Source organism: Mustela nivalis, assembly GCF_964662115.1.
Source record: "Mustela nivalis genome assembly, chromosome: 10".
Lineage (NCBI taxonomy): Eukaryota > Metazoa > Chordata > Mammalia > Carnivora > Mustelidae > Mustela > Mustela nivalis.
The window spans coordinates 42038038-42060883 of record NC_139029.1 but is presented as its reverse complement, the minus strand read 5'-3'; the positions used below and the strand labels follow the sequence as shown (position 1 = coordinate 42060883).

Genomic DNA, 22846 nt, shown 5'->3' with positions numbered 1-22846 from the left:
TGTGCTCAGCAAAGAATTGGCTTGAGATTCTCTCCCTCTGCCCCTCCCCACACGCACCAGCTTGCTCTCTCTAAAACATACATAATTTTTTTTTTTTAAATAGCCTTGGGGCTCCTGGGTGGTTCAGTCGGTTATGCATCTGCCTTCAGCTCAGGTCATGATCCCAGGGTTCTGGGATCAGCCCCACATCAGGCTCCTTGCTCAGTGGGGGATCTGCTGCTCCCTCTGCCTGCCTCCCCCGCCTTGCTCTCTCTCTCTCCATCACTTGCTGGCTCTCTGACAAATAAATAAATAAAATCTTTTAAAAAAAGAATAGCCTTGGTGCGTTTGGGTGGCTCAGTGGGTTAAAGCCTCTGCCTTTGGCTCGGGTCATGATTCCAAGTGTCCTGGGATCGAAACCCCATCAGTCTCTCTGCTCAGTGGGGAGCCTGCTTCCCCCTCTCTCTCCTTCTGCCTGCCTCTCTGCCTGCTTGTGATCTCTGTCTGTCAAATAAATAAAATCCTTAAAAAAGAAAAAAAGAATAGCCTTGGGGTGCCTGGGTAGCTCAATTCCTGGGCATCTGGCTTCAGCTTGGGTCATGATCTCAGGTTCCTGGTATCCAGCCCTGCACTGGGTTCCCTACATTACAGGAAGCCTGCTTCTCCCTCTCCTGCTCCCTGTGCTTGTGGGAGACCTCTCTAGTGGTCGGTTTCTCTCTCTCTCTCTCTCTCTGTCAAATGGATAAAATCTTTAAAAAAAAAATAGCCTTTATCATTTCTTTAGTAAGAGTTTGTTAGTGGTGAGTTCTAGTTTTTGTTGGGAAAAAAAAACTTCATTTTATCCTCTTTCTTATTTTTACTGTATGCAGAATTCAGGGTGTCTGTTATTTTACTCGAGAGCAGCAATGGTAATATCAATAGTCTAGGGCCGCCTGGCTCCATCAATGCTTTGAGAAGTCACTTAGCCAGCTTTGGGGTGACCAACCTATTATTTCCAGCTGCTTCTGAGATCTTTGACTTGAGTTCTGCAGTCTTTCTGTGACATATGCAGTTATACATAACTTTTATTTTATTTTTTCCTAGTTGGGATCCATGATGATTTCTCACGCTGGAGGTTGGTGCTCAGTCATTTGGAAGTTTTTCCACAAATATAAGAAAATAATTGCCTTTCCCTCTTTCTCTCGCAGTTCCTCCTGATCTGACTACCCGCATGCCAGCCCTTCTCCCTGTCTTCACCTCTCCCACTTCCCATCTCGCGGCTCTCTGGAGAGACCTTATGTAATTCGCGAATCAGCTTGTCTCTGCTATGTTAAGTCTTCCCATTAACTTTTTTATTTTAGGGGCGCCTGGGTGGCTCAGTGGGTTAAGCCTCTGCCTTCGGCTCAGGTCATGATCTCAGGGTCCTGGAATCGAGCCCCACATCGGGCTCCCTGCTCAGCAGGGAGCCTGCTTCCCCCTCTCTCTCTGCCTGCCTCTCTGCCTACTTGTGATCTCTCTCTCTCTCTCTGTCAAATAAATAAATAAATATATATATTTAAAAATAAATAAAAATAAATTTTTTATTTTAATTGTATTTTTCATTTCTGGAAGTTCTCTTTTGCTCCCTCTCAAATTCACTTGGTCATTCTGTATAGTCTACTGCTGTTTGTTCGTATTTTCAAGGTAGTTTTTATTTCTTTAAACATATTGCTTTATTCCATGTCCGGTTGTTTTGACTTCTAAATACCTCCCGGATCTGATTCTGCTGTTTGCCTTTCTGTCAGTTTTCACTCTTGGGGCCTTGTTTTCTTAGGAGTTTTGGGGTTGCAGACTATGAGCTGTTCATTTTCCTTGACCCTTTGCCTGGGAATTCCATAAGTCCTGGTTGAAGCTATGTTCCTCTTGAAAAGATTTGTTTTTGCTCCTGGTGGTCACCTTGGGGTACCCCCGACTACCTTAAACTAAATTCTACCAATTAAGAGGTTTTGGACCACTTAGGGGGTATGAATTTGGACCAAGGACCAGTGTGAGGGACAACCTGTGGTTAATCATTTTCAGAGGAATTTATTTTTTTTTTTTTAAGTAGGTTCCGCACCCAATGTGGGACTTGAACTCATGACCCCAAGACCAAGACTAACATGCTCTACCAACTGAGTCAGCCAGGCACCGCCAAGGGAATTTTTTTTTAACTCACCAAGTGCCAATATCAAAACCAGCAAGTGGGTTTATTTCTCTTTAACCCTTATAAAGGGTACAGCCTTTGGATTCCATTTTCATGAAGGTATCTACTACTACAATCCCCACTTTGGAGGGGAGTCCTAGGCTTTGTCCCTTGTCACCTCAATCTGTACAAGTACCAGAGTGGAAGTTCAGGGTCACCAGGGTTTGGCAAAATTCCTCAGGACCAAATTCAGCCTTGACAGTTGCTTCCCCTTCAGACAGCTACATGTCATCCTGCAGAATTTCCTATACCATCAGCTGAGAGATGCCCTTTCAAAGATTATTATATTTTATCCAGCATTTAAGTTGTTTTCCCTGGGAGGCTTATACAGTGTGTGTAGCTCATTACACTGCTGGAACTGTGCCCCCATCTCCTCTCCTCCTGTCCCCTCTTACACAACTTCTGCTGTAACAGAAGTTACAGCTCCAGACTCCAGACATACAGGAATGGTCCTGGCCTCTCTGCCTATCTCTCATGATGGGCCCTCCACACAGAATCTTCTTTCCCTCCCACTCTGTTGCCCAAAACTGGGTTCACCTCTTGGTGGTGAACCAAAAGACACAGCCAAGCCCAAGGATAGGAAAAGAAAGGGTTTTACCAGCAACAAGAAAAGGAGCATCCCAGGGGGCTTTTAAGCCATGGCTGCACGCATGGTCACCAAGGCGCATGTGCAGAGGGGAATCAGCATGGACGTGGGGCCAAAGTCATGTGATGGTGACTGAGCCCAGAGCAGAATCTCAAGGCCTGTAAGGGTCAACATCACCAAGTCTCTGGCTCTCCAGTGGGTCTGCTATCTCAGTGTTCAGAGGGACTGAGATCCTGTGGAGGTAAGTCAAAATGTGTGTCAGCTCCATCTTCACTTCTGAATATGCTGGGTCTGTGCCCCGACCTTATGGTGACTGTTTGTTCTTGTCTTCTTTCACAAGACGGCTGAGGGCCTACCATGACTTTTCTTATGTCAAGAAAGCTGTGTTTGTCTTTCTTTTCCTAGGGGTCCCCTAACTCTTTCGGCTTACAGTTCCCCTCCCACTTCACCTGTCTAACTCCATCTATTGAAAGCCAATAGGCATCATCTCCAGGAAGTCCTCCATGATGCCCTCCCCACAGCTGGGTTAGGATGTTTCTCCTCTGCTCTTGCAGCAGAGCTCAGAACACTTCTGACAGCAAGCTGTAAATTTCTGCTCGTTAGTTTATTTCTCTCATCATCTGAGAATGTTTTAAGGACAGAGATGATGCCTTTTCGACTTTGCTTGCCTGGTACGCGAAGCCCGCCCCAGAGCTGGTACCCAACATCAAGACGTATTTGGGGAGGAAATGAGTCTTATTCTTACTCTGCGCCCCTCCTCCCCCGGCCTCACTCCCTGCCCCACGCTGTTACAGCAGCAACAGCAAACTAGCATACTCACTGAAAAGGCAAAACAAAGCAAAAATACTAATAATAAATATGCACTGAAATGACTGAAAAGATCTTCAATAAAATGAAAACTGGTTAGTGGAGCTCATTGTTCATTGTAAGATAATGATAATTTCCTTTCTCCACATTTCTGAATTTCCAGTATCTTTCTTATACCACTTTTCTAAGGGGAAAAATAATCAGCTTTTATCTTCTCCCTAAGAGATCCTAGCCACTCTTCAAGGTCCAGATCAAACACTGCCTCTCCCAGGAAGATTCCCATAGATGAAGGTTTCCCACCCCATCCAGGTTGGGGCCAAGCTTTTCACCAGGGTGACCTAAGCCTCTCGGCTCCCTAGACCCATCTCCCCAAGCACCTCTATGCCACCTGGTGATCCAGTCACATGGCACGGCCTATGTCCCCCAGCAAGCCCTCTCCCACATGTCTTTGCTCACTCCCGCAAGCACCACTCCCTTGATCTGGAACATCTTTTCCTACTCCGCGCCCCCATGGTTCTCCAAGTGAACTCAGGCCATGCCTCTTCTGAAGATCTTCTAGTCCCCCTAGGATCTCGGGGCTCCTCCCCTGTGCTCCTAATCCCCTTGTGTCTCCCTGATTCACTAAACTCCTCTTGGGGGCCATGCTGTGGGTGCCAGGTCTGACATCCTTACGAGCTTGGACTCCTCTCTTTCAACACCGGCCCTAGAATGGAGATAATAAAGCCTCCTGACAGCCCCTGGCTGCTTCTCTCCTACAGTAGGTCATGGGGGGTGGAGCTTCCCAGAGCCTAGCATAGGGCTGCATGCTGAGTGGGGCTCAGCAACAATTAGTTATCTGTCTCATGACAAGTATCACTGGCAGTGGAGTCTTTTGGGGCCTGGTGTCCATTTTAGAGCCGCTCCACCTGCCAAAAGCCAGAGCTGGATAAGGTCCCTCTTCTCCAGACGTAGGCCCTAGAACCGTCAGAACCAAGAGAGGCAGGCAAGCTCAGGCCTCACTGGCATCTTTCCCAAGGATAATGAGATGCTTCTTCTCTTTGCCTTTGGGCAGGAGATGATGCTCTCACCCTGTCTTTGGTCCCAAGCCCCAGATCTCTATATCCTGAGTCCTTCTGGGTAGCTCTATAGGGATGACCCCCAACCCTGACTCCATGAGACCTGAACCAAACCTGCTCCCCATCCTCCAGATTCCCTCCCTCTGCCCATGTGGGCATCATTCATCATTCTAGATACTCTTTCAACACACACACACACACACTCTCTCTCTCTCTCTCTCTCTCTTGAATCAGTCCACCAGTCACCCTGATAGATTTCTCTGTGAGCATCAATAAACCAAAGTCCCTGTGTACATTCCAGGTGATTCTTGGACTCATTTAAACTCCAGGGTCCCCCCTACCTGGGTGGCTCATTTGGTTAAGTATCTGCCTTCAGCTCAGGTCATGATCTCAGGGTCCTGGGATCGAGCCCCACATCAGGCTCCCTGCTCAGCAGGAGTCTGCTTCTCCCTCTGCCTGCTGCTCCCCCTACTTGTGCTCTCTCTACCCACCCCTCTGACAAATAAATAAATAAAATCTTATTAAAAAAAAAAAAAAGATAAAATTAACTCACGGGTCCCTGAAGTAGAGATAGGCTCTAACTTACTTCCCACACCAGAGCACCCAGGACACTCTCAGCACAAGCTAGTGACTCAGCCCCTTCCTTGTCAACTTGATGTCCCAGGAGTGGCATGTGTATCCTAGGCCAGCAAGGGCGAGCTCGTGACTCAGCCCCTTCTTTGTCAACTTGCTATCCCATGAGTGGCCTGTGTACCTTAGGCCAGCAAGCCAAGCCTATCATTCAATCTCAAGTAGATAATCTATCAACTACAATCTGGGATGGAAGGAAAATTCATAGCCTCTGGCAGATCTACTATGTCCTTGTCACTAACACTTGCCTGACCTTGGTAACTTCCTGAGACCAGGCAACACAGGGAAAGAACGATCCAGCAGCCACCTTCTGCACAGGAGAAAAACCAGGCTCAGGGAGAAGACTCCTCGTCCAGGTCTCAGGAAGGCAAGGTCAAGCTGGGTCTAGGTCCCTGGTCTTGGAACTCCCAGGCAGGAGCAGAGACAGGCAGCAGACAGAAGCTTGGTCCAACATTTTCTAGCCTCTCAATGGGCTCAAAGGTCATTTTGGAGGTGGTAGAAGTTGCCTGATTTGTTAAGCTCCTGGGAGGGTGTGGAATGAGGAGGAGGAGTCTCGGAAGCTATCTCCGCAGGAGACTTTTCTAACACTCGGGAGCTAGCAGGTCTTGGTGGAGTAGTAGATGTTGCACGGGGTTCCCACGTTCCAGTGGGTCCCAGCTACAGGGACCCTTGGGGACCTTTGAGCCGCGGGGACTTGGGAGGCATTCTGCAGAGAGACTCATCATGGCCTGCAAGAAGATGTGCTCGAACAGTCGGACCAAGTGGGCCCTTCTGGGCAGTGCCAGCGTGGCTCTGGTGATCGCCATTGGATTGGTCCTGAGCTTCGTCCTGCAGCCGCACAGCCCGCCAGGTAGGGGCTCCTGTCATGCCATCTGGCTGGCTTCCCCATCCACCGCTCTGACTCCTCCTCTCTCTCACCCCACATCCCCGCTAAGACTCTCCTCATCAATTTTCCCCTCCCCCTCCACCAGGCTTGTTGCCTTCAGCCCAGACCTCCCTCCTGTGCTCCTGAATGGATCTTCCTTTTGAGGGGGTCCTATAGGCATCTCAGACTCAGCAGAGGCCAAGTCTCAGCTCAATTTATCCTTCCCCACATCCAGTCCTCCATGGGCCCTCTCTGGGTGAAGGGCCTCTCCCTTCCCACAGAAACCTGGGGGCATTTCCCTCTCCTGCCTCATGTCTGTACCCTCAGGCCTAGTGTCTTGAGGCCTTTGCCTCCCCACCCTCTGTCCTCCCTATCCCCCAAACTCCCAGGCCTCAGGTGTCCTTAACTCCTGCTACAGCTTTCCTGCCCCCAGTCTCAGTCTGCAACCTACTCTCCCAGCTAGTGCTAGCTCTGTAGCTCATGAGATCTTGCTAAACACAAATCTCCTTGCTGCCCTCAACACACGGCTAGCCCCTTTGCTGGCGTTCATGGCCATTTACAGTCTGATCACAAGGCCCCTTTCCAGGCCTGCCCTCTCCTTGTCTCCACTCCTATCTGTCCCCGGCCAGTAGCTGTTCGTCCAGGTGACCACACTCTGTCCTTCCTTCCAGCCTTCGCTGATACCGTTCTCTCTGTCCCCCTTTTCTTTCAGAGTTACACCCTTCCTCAAAGCCCCCTTAAATGTTCCCTCCTCTTCCTGTAAACTTCCTGACCACCCAGGCTGGTTAGGGGGCTCCTTGGGCCCAGGAGCCCACATGTTTCTCTCTCTCTCTCATAGGGCTGGTGTCTCTGGGGTCCCCATCCCTCTGCTAGATAGGGAGCCAGACATGCCCTGGGACCCCAGGAGGCCTCGGTGGGATGAACAGAGAGGAGTTTGGGGCAGAGGCAAGAACTGAGGCCAATAGCTCCCTTGGCTTCCATTCCAGACTGTGAGCCTGAGGCGGTCTGCCGCCCCGACGCGGACATGCTGGACTACCTGCAGAGCCTGGGCCACATCAGCCAGCGGGACGGCCTGCTGGTCACCTGGTACCATGCTGCCAACAGCCGGAAGGAGATGGAAGCTGCCCTGAAAGGTAAGTCTGGCTGCCAGGGCTGGGACAGGCCACGGTAGAGGTGAAGGAGACGGGAGAGCAGAGGTGGGGATGAGACAGATTCTAAAGTCACGGTGTCCTGCCTTCTGCCCCAGCTACCCCTTTCATGACCTGCCAGCTGCCAGCTGTCCCGGCTCGGAGGTCCTTGCCCTCAAAGCTAGTAGAAGCCAGAAGATGTGAATTTGAGGCTCAGTGCTATCAAAAATGAGCTGTGGAAAGCTGAGCAAATCGTAGAATGCCTCTGAGCCTCTGATTCGGAGCGATTATGGTGGCCCCTGGGGTAGCAGACCTGGTCCCATATCTTCAGGACTTTGGCCAAGAAGGCAGCTGAGGGCCCCAACCAGGCAGTGCCCAAAAACAGGGAGCATGGACAGGCACCCCTTAGCCTAGCTCAGGGATCCAGAGGCCCAGTTTGCTTCCTGGGGGTTCTACCCGGTATCTGCAGTATAAGGCTGGGGATAAGGCTGGCCCACAGCTGGGGTGGGGACCCTGGGTGAGACTCAGGGTTGGGGCCAGGCTGGTGAAGGCATCTTGGACGTGAATGAGCTTCCATGAGGAGAGGAGGAGCCAGAGCCAAGATCTGGGAGGCAGACAGAACTGGGTTCAGATCCTAACTTGGTCCTTTACTGTCACAGTGATTTGGGACAGGTGACTTCCCTGTCCGCAGTTCGTTTTTTCCCTCTGCATGATGTGGATTAGTAGAATTCCTGTATCATTAATCGTCCAAACCAGATCACGCTGAGCCTGCAGAAATACACTAGACTCTCCCAGGCAAAGGGGGGATATGGCTGCTCTAGTTAAGTGAGCCTACTTCCTGTGAATAATGATTAACACTTAATGAATGCCTAACCAGGGCTATCCTATTATTTTATTTCTTGTAAATGAGAAAGTGGAGGCACAGGGAAGACGAGTATCCTGCAGCAGTAACACAGATCACCTGTTTGCCGCAGGGCTCATGCCTGTGGTCTGGGTTCATGGGGGAGGGGTTGGGGGAGGGTGGAAGGAGGGCTCTGTAACTTCCTGTCTGTTGGTGGGGTTGGGCAGCCCTCCTCCTCCCCTCCTAGGGCCACAGGAAATGGATCCTTCCCTGTTCGCTTGTTGCTTCCTCACACCCCACCCCAAACATATCTACCTCCAGATTCAGCATCTGGAAGGCAAGTAACATTTCATGGTAAGAGAAGACTTTTCCAGAAAGAAGTTGGGCCTAGGTGGCAAGTGCAGGGAGGCAGGTTAGGGCCAAAAGGTACTTTCCGCTGGTCTACAGTTCGATTCATTGAGCATTCCCTGAGTCCCTGCTCCAGGTCAGTCTCAGGAGAAGGGTTTAAAAATGAGTGAGCTGTGACCTTGTCTCCAAGGGGCAGTTAGTGCAAGTTCAGCAAGGCAGCAGCATTGGGGTCACCAGGACTCACTCAGAGGGCTCTCCATGCACCCCAGTCCCCCAAGACTAGAACTGCCCCCCATTGGATGGGAACCATTCTCAGGAGCTACCATCTTACCTGCACCCCAACCCGGTTTCAGCCCAGCTTCTCTGGGCTTCACTGGGTCCCCGAGCCTTTTGGACCCCTCTCTCTGCATTCTGAAGTAACCATAAGTTAAGATGAGAAAAAGCTTTGCGCTCAAGTCAGAAAATGAAGGTTGCCTTCATAAAGACCTTCATGGTTTAACAACGTGTGTTTCTGTTCATGTCCTATCTCCATGGCCCCGGGGGGCTCATCATCACGGTGCCAGTAAGGAAACCTGGGAGTCCCCTGTTCCAGAAGCAGGATCCGTAACATTTGGAGGAAACAGGATGATGTGAAATGCTTGGCCCACTGCCAGGGACATCCCAGCCCTCTGCTTCCTTCCCCTCCTGGAAATCCAGGCACCTAGATTTTAGGGAAATCTGCAGAAATTCTCTGTGACTTCGGCTGAGCTCGCTTTTACCTTTCCAGACCTAGGCTCTACTGAGCTTGACTTTCAGTCAGTCAGGTGTTCATCATTCAACAAACATTTTTGAAGCTCCTTTTTTAGGCCTGATACCATCTGGGTCTGGAAATTCAAGTGATGGTCACTTCAGACCCAGCCCCTGCACCCTGATGCCCACCTACACACAGGAGCAGTTCCATGGGACCAAGCCCTCAGAAGGGTAGCCCCGAAGCGGATGACTAAGTCAGACTGGACCTTGGGTTCAGGCGTGGCCTCCCTGAGGAAGTGGTATTTTAAGCCCACGCTAACAGATGAGCAGGACGTAGCCTAGTAAAGCTGCAGAGGGAAGAATGTTGCCAAGGCAACAACCAGGAGTAAGAGCTCAAAGATGGGGGGACAGAAAATATTCAAGCCTCACTACTCAAAGTGCAGTCCAAGGCGCGGCAGCTTGGGCCAGGCTGGGGAGCTGGGAGATAACGTAGAACCTTGGCCCCGCCCCTGACCCGCTGATCAGAACTTGAATTTTAACAGTTCCTGGGTGATAGGTAGTAATGTTGCAGAAGCTGGAGAGGCCGGATCCTAGAGACTGAGGGAGAGGGGGACTCCAGGTGAGATAAGAAATTTTGTCAGGGCCTGGTCATGTGGGACCACCAAGGCTGTGGTAAGGAATTGGGGTTTGAGTCCAAGGGCAATGGGTGAGACCATTTTGTTTCGTTTTTTCAGCAAAAAGTGACACGAGCAGGTGCATGTTTAGAATACTCCTGTAGTTGCTGTGTAGAGAATGGACTTGGGGGGGCAGGGCTAGAGGTGAGAGTTTAGGAGGTGGTGAGTGTGAACCAGGACAAGAGGCCCCTTCTGACGCCAGGGTTGCAGAGCTGAACGTGAGCCCTGGCTCCCTCCCTCCCCTCTTCCCTATGCTGCACATCCCAAATGCCAGTGGCCCTGGCAGGGTCTTCCAAGCCCACATCCACTGGGAAGGCCTTAGCTCCCTCCCAGACCAAACTCTGGAGGACAGGGTTTTAAAAACTGAAATTAAAAAAATTAAAATAACAAGGCTCAGTGCTACAAAGGTGCAAGGAGATGGGCAAGCTTGTGTACTTCAGGTGGGAACATGAACCAGAGCAATTTTTCTAGACAGTAATTTGATAATGTGGGCCTTAACAGGGACCCCACATAGCCCTAACTCTAATTCCACAAGTAGGCCCTAGAAATAATTCAAAAACCAGAAAAGACTGTGCATCATTTATTAGTAGCAAAGAATTGGAAACTACCAAACTGCCTCAGGAATAAGAGGTGGCTCACAAAATCGTGGGCGCACTCTAACCAGAGCTTTTGTAGCCTTGATGAAAAGAGACCTAGATGGTGAAAATGTCATAATATTGAAGGAAAAAGATTAAAAATTATAAATGCAGTGTGGTCTCCACTGCATAAAAAGCATGCATAGACAAAAACGGAAGAAAATACATCGAAATGTGAACTCTGATGGAAATGTGGGTTGAGTATTTTTCTTCCTGCTTTTCTGTATTTTCCAAACGTTCTTCGATAAATGGGTAAGACTTGGATGATGAGGAAAAAAAAAGAAAAAAGTCTTTTTTCAAAGGAGCTGATCCAGTTCTGCCTCTTGCCCAGACAATACCATGGTCCTGGAGGCAGATGTCATGGTAGAAGGACTCAACACAGTCAACGAGACAGGGGTCCCTATCATGGCGCACCCCCCGGCCATCTACAGCGACAACACCCTGCAGCAGTGGCTGGAAGCTGTGCTGGCCTCTTCCCGGAAGGGTGAGGACACTCTGAGCCCCTTTCCAGCCCTCCAGGCCAGCCCCAGACTCAACTGCTCATAGCCTGGGCCCCACCCCACACCCCCACTGCCCCTCCCCCTGCCAGGCACCCCGGCCCAGGGAATTCTAGGTGGGGTCGGGGATGGGAAAGGGCCGGGTACACCGCGAGGTGCAGACGCGTTCAGATTGTTGCCTCCGGAATCCACCCCCCACCCCCCCCCACCCACCCCGAACTAGGTACAAACTGTTCAAAACCCAACTCCACCCTTCCCTCCCAGGACCCTTTGCCAATTTTGGTCAGAATCCAGGCCTCACCCTTCCACCTCCCATCTGTCATTCACCATGTCCCACCCCCGGACTTGGCTTCTCTGTCTTCCCTCCATCACCACCACCACATACATCTGAGTGAGCTTTCCCAACGCCGGTTTTTCACTCCCCTCTTCAGCCCTGCATGGCACCTCGTTGCCCTGGGACAGCATATCCTCTCCTTGGTCTGGCTTTCAGCTGCCTTTTCTAACCTCACAGCTTCATGCCCCTGCGGTTCCCCTGGTTGCCATTCATCCCCAGCCCCTCACTGCCTGAGTAGGACAGGCCTTTGTTCTCAGGGGCCTAAGCCTGCCCTGTCCAAGAACCATGGTATCCTCTCTCTCATGCTTGACAGTCCCTGTGCCTGCCCAAGTCTGAGCCCTGGGCTGGCCTCTGCTTTCTCCCTACAGGGACAGGGCAGGTCCCTCCTCTGTGGTAGCTCAGCCTGTTGGAAAGCCCTCTTCACACCCAGCTGGAATCAGGGCCCTGTCTGCCCACCTCATCACCCACCCCACCCCAAACACTGCTCTCTGCTCCAGGAAGTCATGTCTGCTGGTTCCTTCTGCCCTGAGCATGAGGGGCCATTTCCCCAAGCCCTTTGGCACCTCCCCACAGGCATCAAACTGGACTTCAAGAGCATCAAGGCTGTGGGCCCCTCACTGGACCTCCTGCGGCAGCTGACAGAGGATGGGAGAGTCCGAAGGCCCGTGTGGATCAATGCTGACATCCTGAGGGGCCCCAATGTGCCCATCTCAATCGAGATGAATGCCTCACGGTGAGTGTCCGCTTCTCTCCCCCAGCCATGGCCAGCGCTCTTCCTTCGCCGTCTGGCACAGAAAGTCCTCAGGGCCCCTTTGCCAAGTTTACCTCCAGTCACACCATGGAACCAGACCTCTGAGCCTTTTCACATGCTGTTCCCTTCACTTCGAATGCCTTTCCCCTGTTCCCTGGTGAACCTTTGCCCAGTCATTACCTCCTGCCACATCTACCCTAACATCCCAGGCTGCTGAGAGCCTTCATCCAATCCGCACGTCCTCCTAACACAGCCCTGATTTCGGGGGCTGTCACAGCCAGATTACCGTTTTATAACCCCCTACTCCACAGTGGACCCCTAGAGGGCAGACAGGGCCCAGTCCTTTCATATCCCCAGGGACCAAGGCAGGGCTTGGCTTGCTAGAGAAAAGCCTAAAAGTGCTAACTCCTTCCCCAGCCCCCCTGAAATCCTAGCACTGCACCAACACCCACCCCCATACACCAGCTCATGGTACTCCAGTTTATAATGAAGGGCCACACAGAAGGAGAAAATGTGTTGAGAGCATCTCCTGCCATGTAGCAGAAGGGAAAGCTGACAGTAATTGAGACTCAATTTGTTGAATGTTTATTATGTGCCCAGGCACTGTTTCCAAAAAGTACTTTAGTTATCAAGAGAATGAGGTAGGTACTATTATTTTCATTTTATTAACACAGGAACTATCGCATCGAAGTTAAGAGTGGCCTAGGTCTAAAAATGGAGAGCAAGGATTCTAAGCCAGTCCTTTCTGATTCCAGTCATCCATCTCTCCATCTGTCCATCCATCCAGAAAGCCAGCCAAACATCCATCCATCCACCATCCAGTACTTTTATGATTCTCAAACTGAGGGGCATTTGGAAAGCAGCAGTTGGAAAAATGTAGTCCGAGGCCCAGGATAAATAATGGCTCATCTTCTTGGAGTGTTGATTTTACTTGATAGTTTGGGGAGGAGAGGGTACCATTATTGCTCCATTAAAATTCCTACCAGGGAAAAATTTACATGGGATTTAAAAATAAAACCTGAAGCTTCAGAGACAAGTAGCAGAGTCTAGATCCTCACATCTGGGGCTCTGGCTTGTCTCCCCTTGTCCAGCTGGGGATGCTGAAGGGGCCCGGCCCTACCAGAAGGGGTAACATCTTTGAGACTAAAAGAGGTTGAATGAGCTACCCAAGGTTATAGAGTCAGGACCTGAACCCAGAACCCCCTGACTCCAAAGTCCATGCCTCATTTGTAGGACCTGAATAAGTCACTTCTGTTCTTCAGGACTCTGCTTCTGTCCTTACACTCTACATTCCATAGGACTTCCACTTCCTAGCCCAGTGATGGGAACCCAGGAGATGAGGAAGGGGCCAGCAAGGCTCTCAAAGACCAGTATCTCTGATTTTCTACAGGTTCTTGGCTTTGGTCCAGGAGAAGTATCCTGAGGCCACTCTGTCTCCGGGCTGGACCACCGTCTATGTGCCCATGTTCCTGAACATGACATACACCCGAGCCATGGTGGAGAGGATGCAGGGACTGGTGGGCGCACTGCCACAGAGGGTCACTTTCCCTGTGCGGGCTGTCATGGTACGGGATGCCTGGCCCCACTTCAGCTGGCTGCTGGGCCAATCCAAGAGGTGAAAACTCCCAGGCCCCTGCCACAGCCCTTGATCTTCCAAACCTGCTCCCGGGCACCAGTGCTCCCTAGGGAGATCCCACCCTCTTAACCACATCTGTCCAATAACCCACTGGTGTTCACATCCTCTGCAGCAGCCCTGCTCTCTGCTTGTGTACCTCTGGTGATGGGCTTCTCACTATCATCCGAAGCAGCCAGTCCATTGGTCGATAGCCTAACCTGGTGGCAAGTCTTCCTTCCTGGGAGCCGGCTGTGCCCAGGATCATCCTCTAGGGATTGAGGGACTCCCATATGTACTCGTGCGGTCTGCACCCAGCTGCCTAGTCCCACCTTCCTCGGCCACCTCCCACAGGAGTTCCAGAGCTGTCTCCTTCTCCCTCCACACCTGTTCTCCCCCACAGCGTGTACCCATCCCTTTCTATCCTTGTCCCGCTCCGAGACAGGACCAGAAATAGACACTCCCAGGGAGGAGGCAGGATGGGGCAGCCCCTCCTGCTTGATCTTTCTCTCTTCCTTCCTGAAGCCCCTGTGACAACTTCTGCCCCTGGAAAGGCAGGAGTAATTCTCAGGGAGGAGGGGCTGGTGGGAAGCTGGAGGCCAGCTACTTGATCATCCCTGCGCAGCGAGGGTGCTGCTCTGGGATGAGGCCGTTGCTGGGCCCAGGCAGGAGCTGAGCTGGCTCTCTGGGCCCCAGGTACAGCCTGACGCTGTGGCAGAGTGCCTTGGACCCCCTGTCAGTGGATGATCTCCTCTACATCCGAGACAACACCGCCCCCGACCAAGTCTACTATGACCTCTTTGAGCCTATCCTGTCGCAGTTCAAGCAGCTGGCCGGTAGGGAGGGGCGGGGAGCAGCCAGGGAGGGTAGGGGGCCTGAATTTTGCATAGCACGGCATTTGGTGGAGAGTAGAGCAGAGCTAGAGAAGGGAAAATTCTGGGTGGACTCTTAAGCACGTATTGAAGGCCAAACATGGGTATGGTGTGCTGTGTCAGCCTCAGATATCCAGGAAGCAGTGATTCCATTCTAAAGAGAGAGAAACTGACCTTCAGACCACTTAAGTAATCTGTACCAAGTCATTTGCTGTACACAGCACAGCCTAGATTGGAACCCAGCAAATCCTAAACCCCATGTACTTTCCCTTACAGCATAGTTTCTCAGAGCCTGTCCCCTCTGCACCAATGTACCTACTAATCAGTGACCCAGATGCTACCTGTTAACTTGTCCAAACCCCTTATTCCCTTGATCCTGGGCCTTGGAGAGCCTCCAGTTAAGCTGTCTCCCAGGGAACCCAAGAGACTCAACATTCCTGCCATGGGACCTATGTTGGTGCGGGGACAGGGAGTTCCATCTTTGGGGCTGGGCAGACTTGGCTCCATCAGGCTCCAACCCCAGTAACTCTGTTGTTTGGCTGTGGGACCTTGCACCAGCCCCTCCTCGTAATCTCTGATGGGAGGACTTGTGCCTGGTGGGGTGCCTTGAGGCAGGGAGAAAATGTGTGTAGACATAGGGTACAGAGAAGGTGCTCTGGGAACAGTGGTCCTTTCATCTTGACAATTTGGGCCCTGCAGCAAATGCCACACGGAAGCGAATTTACTACACGGGAGGCAGCCTGATCCCTCTTCTCCAGTCCCGTGGCGGGGACGGTCTGAGTGTGGAGTGGCTGGTTCCTGACCTCCAGGGCAACGGGAGAACAGCAACAGTCAACCTCCCAGGTAAGGCCTGCCTTCAGCCCCTGAGCCCCTGTTGCTCCTAGCTAAACTCAGCAGCTGGGGTGGTGGGGGGAGGGGCGGAGTCCTTTGTATGGGGCAGGAGTCTAGGGCCTCTGTTACTTTGGCGGTGTGCTAGATGCCATGGAGAGCCTGGGGCCCTAACCTTCAGTGCCCTTGAGTCCTGAGCTCTATCTGCTGTGAAAGAGGCAGGCCACGGCCTCAGGACTGAGTCCCAGTCAAAGGTCCAGAGCCGAGCTAGCTGCCGATCATGTCATTCTGATGAGTCCCGAGCACATTTATAAAGCAGCCTTCCGCTTGGAGCCCAGACCATCATCGACAGATCTCAGTGGATAGGGCACCAGCTTCTCCTTGGCTGCCCCCATTACCACCCCTGGATATCCCCTATCACCCCAACTCCTGACACTGTGGCCTCCACCACCCCCTTTCAGACAGAGAAGGCATGATCCTGCTAAACGTTGGCCTCCAGGAGCCTGGAGCCAAGGACACCGTGGCCATGGTGCGTGCCCCAGGAGGTCCTGTCCTGACGCTGGAGTCCTGCCTGTTGCAACTCGCTGGGCGGCCTGGGCGCTGGGGTATCTACCTGCACATAGCCGAGCCTTTGGCCCTCCGGCCGGCCCTGGCCACACTGGCCCACCTTTCTGCCCGTGGCCACCTGCTGTGGCCTGTGTGGATTGGGGCCACAGTCTCCCACGGCAGCTTTATGGTCCCTGGCCACATGGCGGGCAGGGAGCTGCTGACAGCCGTGGCAGAGGTGTTCCCCCACGTGACAGTGGCTCCAGGCTGGCCTGAGGAGGCGCTGGGCAGTGGCTACAGGGAACAGCTGCTTGCAGATATGCTGGGCCTGTGCCAGGGTCTCTGGCAGCCTGTGTCCTTCCAGCTGCAGGCTGGGCTACTGGGCCGGGACACGGCTGGGGTGGTGGCCAGGCTGCTGGCAGCCTCGCCCCAGGCCACTGTCACAGTGGAGCACAGCTCTGAGGGGGGCGGCTATGCACCAGTGCGGGAGGTGCTGCTGGCTGCCAGGGCTGTGGACAGGACCCGAGTCTACTACAGGCTGCCTCAGAGGGACCGCGAAGACTTGCTGGCGGACGTTGGCAGGAACTGAGCGCCTGCGGGGTCTGGGCCCGCGGACGCCTGGGTCCAGGCTTCCCACGGCAGAGGCAGCAAGGAATAAATGCTCCTGTCTTCCTCGATGCACTGCCAATGTGTCCCTAGGGGCAGCAGGATGGAGGGGGAGTGGGCATGCGGTGGCCACTGTGGAGGCGGGGCTAAAGGGTCTGAAGGCTGGGGGCCAGATCACTCCGGTTGTCCAACAGGAACTGCTCACAGGCCTTGAAGGTGGTATAGAACTCCGAGGAGAGACCAGCCACGTTGGTGGTCACATAGTTGAGAAAGCCTGGGGTAGCCTGGTTGTAGTAGGACACCTGCCAGGTAGGAAGGAAGCCACATTCAGGGAGGGGGTACAGAGAGGGGGTGGGGAGGGCAGCAAATCCGGGCCAGCACTCTGGGGCCCTAGGGGATGATGTGTGACCCTGGTGGCAGACAACCCCGCTTCCTTCAGTCAACCATACATGGTACTGCCAACCTGTGCCTCCCTTGTCAGATGGGGGAGGTTCTGGAGGACAGGGAAGGGGTGTCCCAAGCCCTGCACAGAGAAATGGTGCTCTAGGGTCATGGAAGGAAGTTAGAAATAAGCTCAGTGCTGAGATGGTGCTGAGAAACCCCTCACGTTACACATATAAAGGTAGCAAACACCAGCCTCCTTCCGGGTGCTGCCCCCTCCACCACACACACACTGGCCCTCAGCCACTTCCCCTACATTTTCAATTAGCGCTAACGCCTTGCTGAGTTTTATAAAGCCTACCCAGACGAGAGGTAATACAAGTAAATAACGAGATGAACATTAGATCAGAACCCAGGCCTCTGCCCTCAGCATCCAGAGCTGTTTCGGAGACCCTGCTGTCCTCCTCCTCACAGATAAGATCCAGCCCCTGACACTCCCTGGCTCCCCCAAGCTAGAAAAGAGCCTGCAGGTGGGGCCCAGGTATGCAATTCACTGAGCCCACAGCACCAAGCTCTGGACGTGCATATGGCTTTGGGGTGGGGGGGACACGGGCCTCACCTTGGTCAGCTGGTCCCCCTCTCGCCAGAAGCAGAAGCCGGAGCAGAGGGTCTCCCCGCGCCTGTATGCTGGCGTCTCAGGGTGTGTGGGCAGTGTAACTGACCTCAGCGCGATGACGTAGGGGTCCCTGGAGCAGAGCAAGGATGGAGGAGGTGAGGGCCTATTCCCCCAGCTCAGGCGCCAGAGGCCCCTCCACACAGATGACTCCCCCAGAGGCTAAGGCACAGAAATGCTTAAAAGGGCCGACGGGCTCTGGGCCAGGCTAGAGAGGAGGGGCCTGTGTGTCAGCAGCCCCGTATTTGCCAGGAGCCAGCATGGCTTCATCACAGATTTTTCTGGAAAAGCTGCTCCACTGCAGATGCTCAAAGGAGTCCCACATTTTGGGATTTTGGGCTTCACTTTTCTGTGCTTGTCCCCAACGGAAGTGATGCTGTGCATCCTGGCCTTGCCGCTCTTCAGTCAACATGGGGCCTTCAGAGGGTGGAGGTCAAGGAGGTGGCCCATGAGCAAGGGCCTGCCATGTCTGGGGGAAGGCAGCCTTGCTCCCCTCTCCCCTAGGGACAGAGACCACCCTGCCTTAGAGCACATGTAACCAGAAGGGAGCTGCAACCCCTCATTTTACCCATAGGAAGACCCCGGCAGCCCCAACAAATCAAGCAGTGCCTGGAGTCCCACAGCAAACAGGAAGAGCCCTGAGTTTAAGCTGCTGTCCCCTCCCAGGGAGGGAGATGAGCCCTGCCCGCCTCCGGTCTCAGCAACCTGGCACCCACCCATGGTCATAAGGCTTCCGCCGGGAGGCCAGGATCACAAAGTCCTGGGGCTTGGCATCGCCGACGAGGACAGGGCTGATGACATGGTAGATGGCGTCGTCCTCGTCCACCTGCTGCACGAGCTCCACGCTCCTATAGAGAGGGCCAGAGGTCAGGACTCAAGAGTCACACTGGCTGCTCCTGGGACAGCCAGTCCAGCCCAGGCCCTCCCATGCTTCAGCCTTCTTAGGCAGAGTCTGGGGGGACACTTGGTCACCTACACTGCTCAGCCGGGGCCACAGGAGGGCAGGAAGGCCAGGCCAACCACGTGTGAACACATACACACGGGTACGGAGGCAAATGCACACAGACATGGGAACAAAGATATGCACAGATAAAGGCACACCCGTGAGCATACACAGACACAGGTCCTGCCAGTGCACACACGGCCCTGGACAGACGTGTGACAGTGTCCGGGTTATGAGTGCCTGCCATGTGCCGGGCACTGTTCCGTGGTGCTTTCCATGTACTGTCTCATTTAACCCCACAGCAGCTGACACAATAGGTCCTCTTGGTGTCCCCATCGTATAGACAAGGGCCTGAGACTCAGGGAAATAGCCTGCCCACAGCCACAGCCCCTCAGGCCCAGGCATACTGCACATGGGTACAGGGCATAGGGTTACACCAATACGCACGCACAGAAACATACATGACCATGTCTGACCCTACCACCTCCTCCCCTGCTCTCCCACCCGCCCTCAGAGGCTGCCTCACGAACAGGGTGCTAAGGGCAGGGTGGGGGGAAGCAGCTAAGGGCTCCCTTTCCCCTTGGGACACTCTCCTGCCCCAACCCCATCAAGTATCAAGATCTGATTTTGCCTTCAAGGCCCACATCAGCCTGCCTCCTCCAAGAAGCCTTCCTACCATATGCCCAATGCCCCCAACATCCACCACCAAATCACCTCCCAGCTTTGTAGAATGTCACTACTAACAGGCTTGGGGGTCACCTAGACCAGGGCTTTTAACTTTTTTTTTTTTTTTTAAGATTTTATTCATTTATTTGAGAGAAAGCATGCGCCCGCGTGCACACATACACGCACACATGAACAAGCCAGGGAAGGGCAGAGGAAGAGGGAGAAGCAGGCTCCTTGCTGAGCAGAGAGCCTGATGGTGGGTGAGGGCTCCATCCCAGGACCCTGGGATCATGACCTGAGCCAAAAGCAGCCACTTAACAGACCAAACCACCCAGGCACCCCTGCCTTAGGCTTTTTAAAGCAATGGTCTTTTGTGCACCAAAGCCTTTGATTAAACAGAAAGCCTGTGTGGAAACAGCCATAAGTAGTCCTGCTCCGGTAAGATAGACGGAGGTAGGAAGAGGAAGGCAATTTGTCAAAACTCAACTTGCCAGACAACCTGCTCACTGAATTCCCACATGCACGGATCCTCCTCATGGATAGACTTGGGAACATAGACGCCTCTTAGAGCAGCCACAGGAGAAATGACGGAAGTAAGGTGTTGGCACAACAGAAAATGACTTTAAGGGAACTGGGACAAAATATCAGTTTCAACTTTAACATTCTCATATTAAATACTGAAATTTTGGCTGTTTTCCTAAGAACAGCTTTATCTTCCTTGGCTAAATTCAGGAAGAAAATATTCACATAGAGAATCAGTAAATTCGGGGAACAAATGTATTCATAGGAGTAACATTTATATTCAGTAACTCACTACATTCAAAAATAACATATACGTGCACATTTCCCTAAGAAGAGCTGGCAGACTGGGTGAATTCATCAAACTGGCCGTTCCATGCATTCCCCTGAAGCTGGGAGGGGGCCACCAGGCTTTCAGCATTATAACCCCCACCAAGTGGTCCCCAAGCCTCCTATGGGGACACAGAATGCCACAGAACATGGTCTGAAAATCACTGATCTAGGAGCACCTGGGTGGCTCAGCTGGTTGAGCGTCTACCTTCAGCTCAGGTCAAAATCTCAGGGTTCTGGGATTGAGATCCACAGTGGGCTCCCTGCTTCTCCCTCTGCTCTGTCCCCCCCCCCTCCTGTGTGCGCATGCACACTCTCTCTCTCTTTCAAATAAATAAAATAAAAAGAAAGAAAAACCAAACACAGAAATTTAAAAGACAAAAAAAGAAAAAGAGGAAATAAAAAAAAAAAAATCACTGATCTATCCCAGAGTGCAAATGAATGACCCATACCTCAAGTACCCATTTAAGAGAAGGAAAACTGAAGCCTACAAAGGAAGGGACTTGCCCAAGGTCACAGAGCCGGTTGGTTCAGAAACATGACTTAAACCCAGGCCTCTAACTCCAGTTCAGGCTCAGTCCCTCCGGAGGGCTCAGAATAACCTCGACTCTGACACCCGCCCAACACGTATCTGCACTTTCCCTCACACCGCCACCCCCCACGCGCTGCTAAAAGCCAGCAGGGGCTGAGCTTCAGGGAGGACAGCTCAGCAAGGGACACCTGAGGGCCCCGCCTCCCCATCAGGCCTGAGCAGAGGGCAATGCCCCGCCCACACCTCGGCCCTCACCGGTAGTGCTTGTCCCACTCCGGCCTCCGAAGCAGGTCTGAGAGCAGCAGGAAGGCCTGGGTGGCATCCACATGCACCAACATCTCCATGTGGAAGGACAGGAACTTGTCTTCCTCCAGAGTGTACAGGCGGACCTGCATGGGACAGAGGGCAGCCTCGGTCCCGCACCTCCTCCCCAGGCTATGCTAGGCCATGGGGTGAGCTGCCTCCACGCTGGAGGCCAGGGCTGGAAGCTCAGGGCTGCCACTGACTTGCTGTGTGACTGTGAGAAAGCGATTCAACCTCTCTGAGCCTCAGGCTCATCCCCATGGAAATGGGCCGCTGGGAGAATCTGGCACAGGTGGACAGGAGGGTGTATTAGGAAGCAGTGATTAAGGCAACAACAGAAAGAGTCCTCAGAGCCAGGAACCTGGTGAAGCCCCTAATGTCACAGATGAGGGGCAGTGACTCTCCTCAGGGCACAGGCAGAGCTCATGTCTTCCCTCAACCCAGGCTTGTCCTGGCCCTTTCTGTGCAGGGAGGAAGGAGCAGAGAGAGGGAGGAAGCAGCAGGGCAGAGAATAGCAGAGATGAGGGGTTGGGGGCTAGATGGTGGGTGGGCAGGAGAGAAAGATTTGGGGGTTCTCCACTCCAGGTCCTGTGAGAGCATCGTGTTTCTCTAACTGGGATGGTTTCATGGGAGAAACCAATTCCTTTTAAGAAGGTCAGTTAAGGGGTGCCTAAGTGGCTCGGTTGGTTGAGCGACTGCCTTCGGCTCAGGTCATGATCCTGGAGTCCCAGGATAGAGTCCCACATTTGGGCTCCCTGCTCAGTGGGGAGTCTGCTTCTCCCTCTGACCCCCCCCCCATGCTCTCTCTCTCTCATTCTCTCCTTCTCAAATAATATAAATAAAATCTTCGGGGCGCCTGAGTGGCTCAGTGGTTAAAGCCTCTGCCGTCGCCCCAGGTCATGATCCCAGGGTCCTGGGATCAAGTCCCACATCAGGTTCTCTGCTCAACTGGGAGCCTGCTTCCCTTCCCCTCTCTCTCTGCCTGCCCCTCTGCCTACTTGTGATCTCTGTCTGTCAAATAAATAAATAAAATCTTTTAAATAAATAAAATCTTAAAAAAAAAAAAAGAAGTCAGTTGAGCATCTGCCTTCAGGTCAGATCATGTCCTCGGGGTTCTGGGATTGAGCCCTACATTGGGCTCCCTGCTCAGCAGGGAGTAAGCTTCTCCCTCTCCCTCTGCCCCCTCCCCTGCTTCTGTGCTCTCTCTTGCCTACTCTCTCTCTCAAATAAATAAATTAAATATTTAAAAAACAAAAAGAAAGAAAGAAATCCCCTTTGGACATGAGTGGTTTGAGAGAACTTCTATGGCTTGAGGTCAGCCATCTCTGCTGGTAGGTGGGGCCAGCTACCTGGTTGATCTCGGAAGACAGCACCCAGTTGTCCTTGGCCACCAGCATCTTCAGGGAGGAGACATTGTTGTAGCTCAGGTAGACCTGGACAGAGCACACAGAGAAGCCTCACCTTCTCCCCTTCCTTGGAGGCTCTGGGCCAGGAGAGGACATTGGGTTGTGAAGGGGTGAGAAGGGGGGGGGAGGTGCCAGGCCCTGGGCCTCAGGATAGAAAGCCCAGCCTTGGGCAGGCTCTCTGTGTGACCCTCTTCTCAGGGCCTCAGCTCCCTCCTGCCAAATGGGGACAGAGGAAAGCCCTTTGCTAACTGCACCAATCTTGAGTCATGACACAGTATCCTGTCCCCCTCAGGCCTACTTTCAAACCCATTCTGACAAGAACAGAGAGTCAGGGTCCCCCCACCCCCAACACGGGCCTGAGGACTGTACCCTCAGAGCACAGGCCTTACCTGGTTGCTAGGGTCCCAGGGGACAGAGAGGGGCATTTCTGCCTGTTTACAGGATACGATGTACTTCCTGGGAGAGGGAAGAGAACCACTATGGTCCCTGGGGAGCCCACGTCTTTCAGAAGTCTTCGCTCCCAGTGCTCAGGCCTGCAGCAGGGGAGGGACTCCTGTCCAGCCACGTAGAC

The 22846-nt window shown here is 53.0% G+C and overlaps 2 protein-coding genes across 10 annotated transcripts in view; one reads left to right on the top strand and one right to left on the bottom strand.

The window, feature by feature from the left end:
- Nucleotides 1-5857: 5857 nt before the first annotated feature.
- Nucleotides 5858-16593, top strand: FAM151A (family with sequence similarity 151 member A). The gene is made up of 8 exons (XM_082686177.1): nucleotides 5858-6107; nucleotides 7109-7255; nucleotides 10808-10960; nucleotides 11881-12040; nucleotides 13449-13673; nucleotides 14367-14506; nucleotides 15242-15385; nucleotides 15832-16593. The coding sequence occupies exons 1-8, from the start codon at nucleotides 5981-5983 to the stop codon at nucleotides 16503-16505; spliced, it is 1770 nt and encodes a 589-aa protein (XP_082542303.1). The 5' UTR covers nucleotides 5858-5980; the 3' UTR covers nucleotides 16506-16593.
- ACOT11 (acyl-CoA thioesterase 11) overlaps nucleotides 12621-22846 on the bottom strand; it is a 90683-nt gene continuing 80457 nt past the window's right edge. For all 9 annotated transcript variants that reach the window (XM_082686175.1, XM_082686174.1, XM_082686172.1 and 6 more), the window contains 6 exons: nucleotides 22665-22731; nucleotides 22219-22302; nucleotides 20822-20955; nucleotides 18293-18424; nucleotides 17523-17649; nucleotides 12621-16824 (listed from right to left, as the gene is read on the bottom strand). In XM_082686175.1, coding sequence (XP_082542301.1) covers nucleotides 16669-16824; nucleotides 17523-17649; nucleotides 18293-18424; nucleotides 20822-20955; nucleotides 22219-22302; nucleotides 22665-22731 — 700 coding nt within the window. In that variant the 3' untranslated portion in view covers nucleotides 12621-16668. The remainder of the gene's footprint in view (nucleotides 16825-17522; nucleotides 17650-18292; nucleotides 18425-20821; nucleotides 20956-22218; nucleotides 22303-22664; nucleotides 22732-22846) is intronic.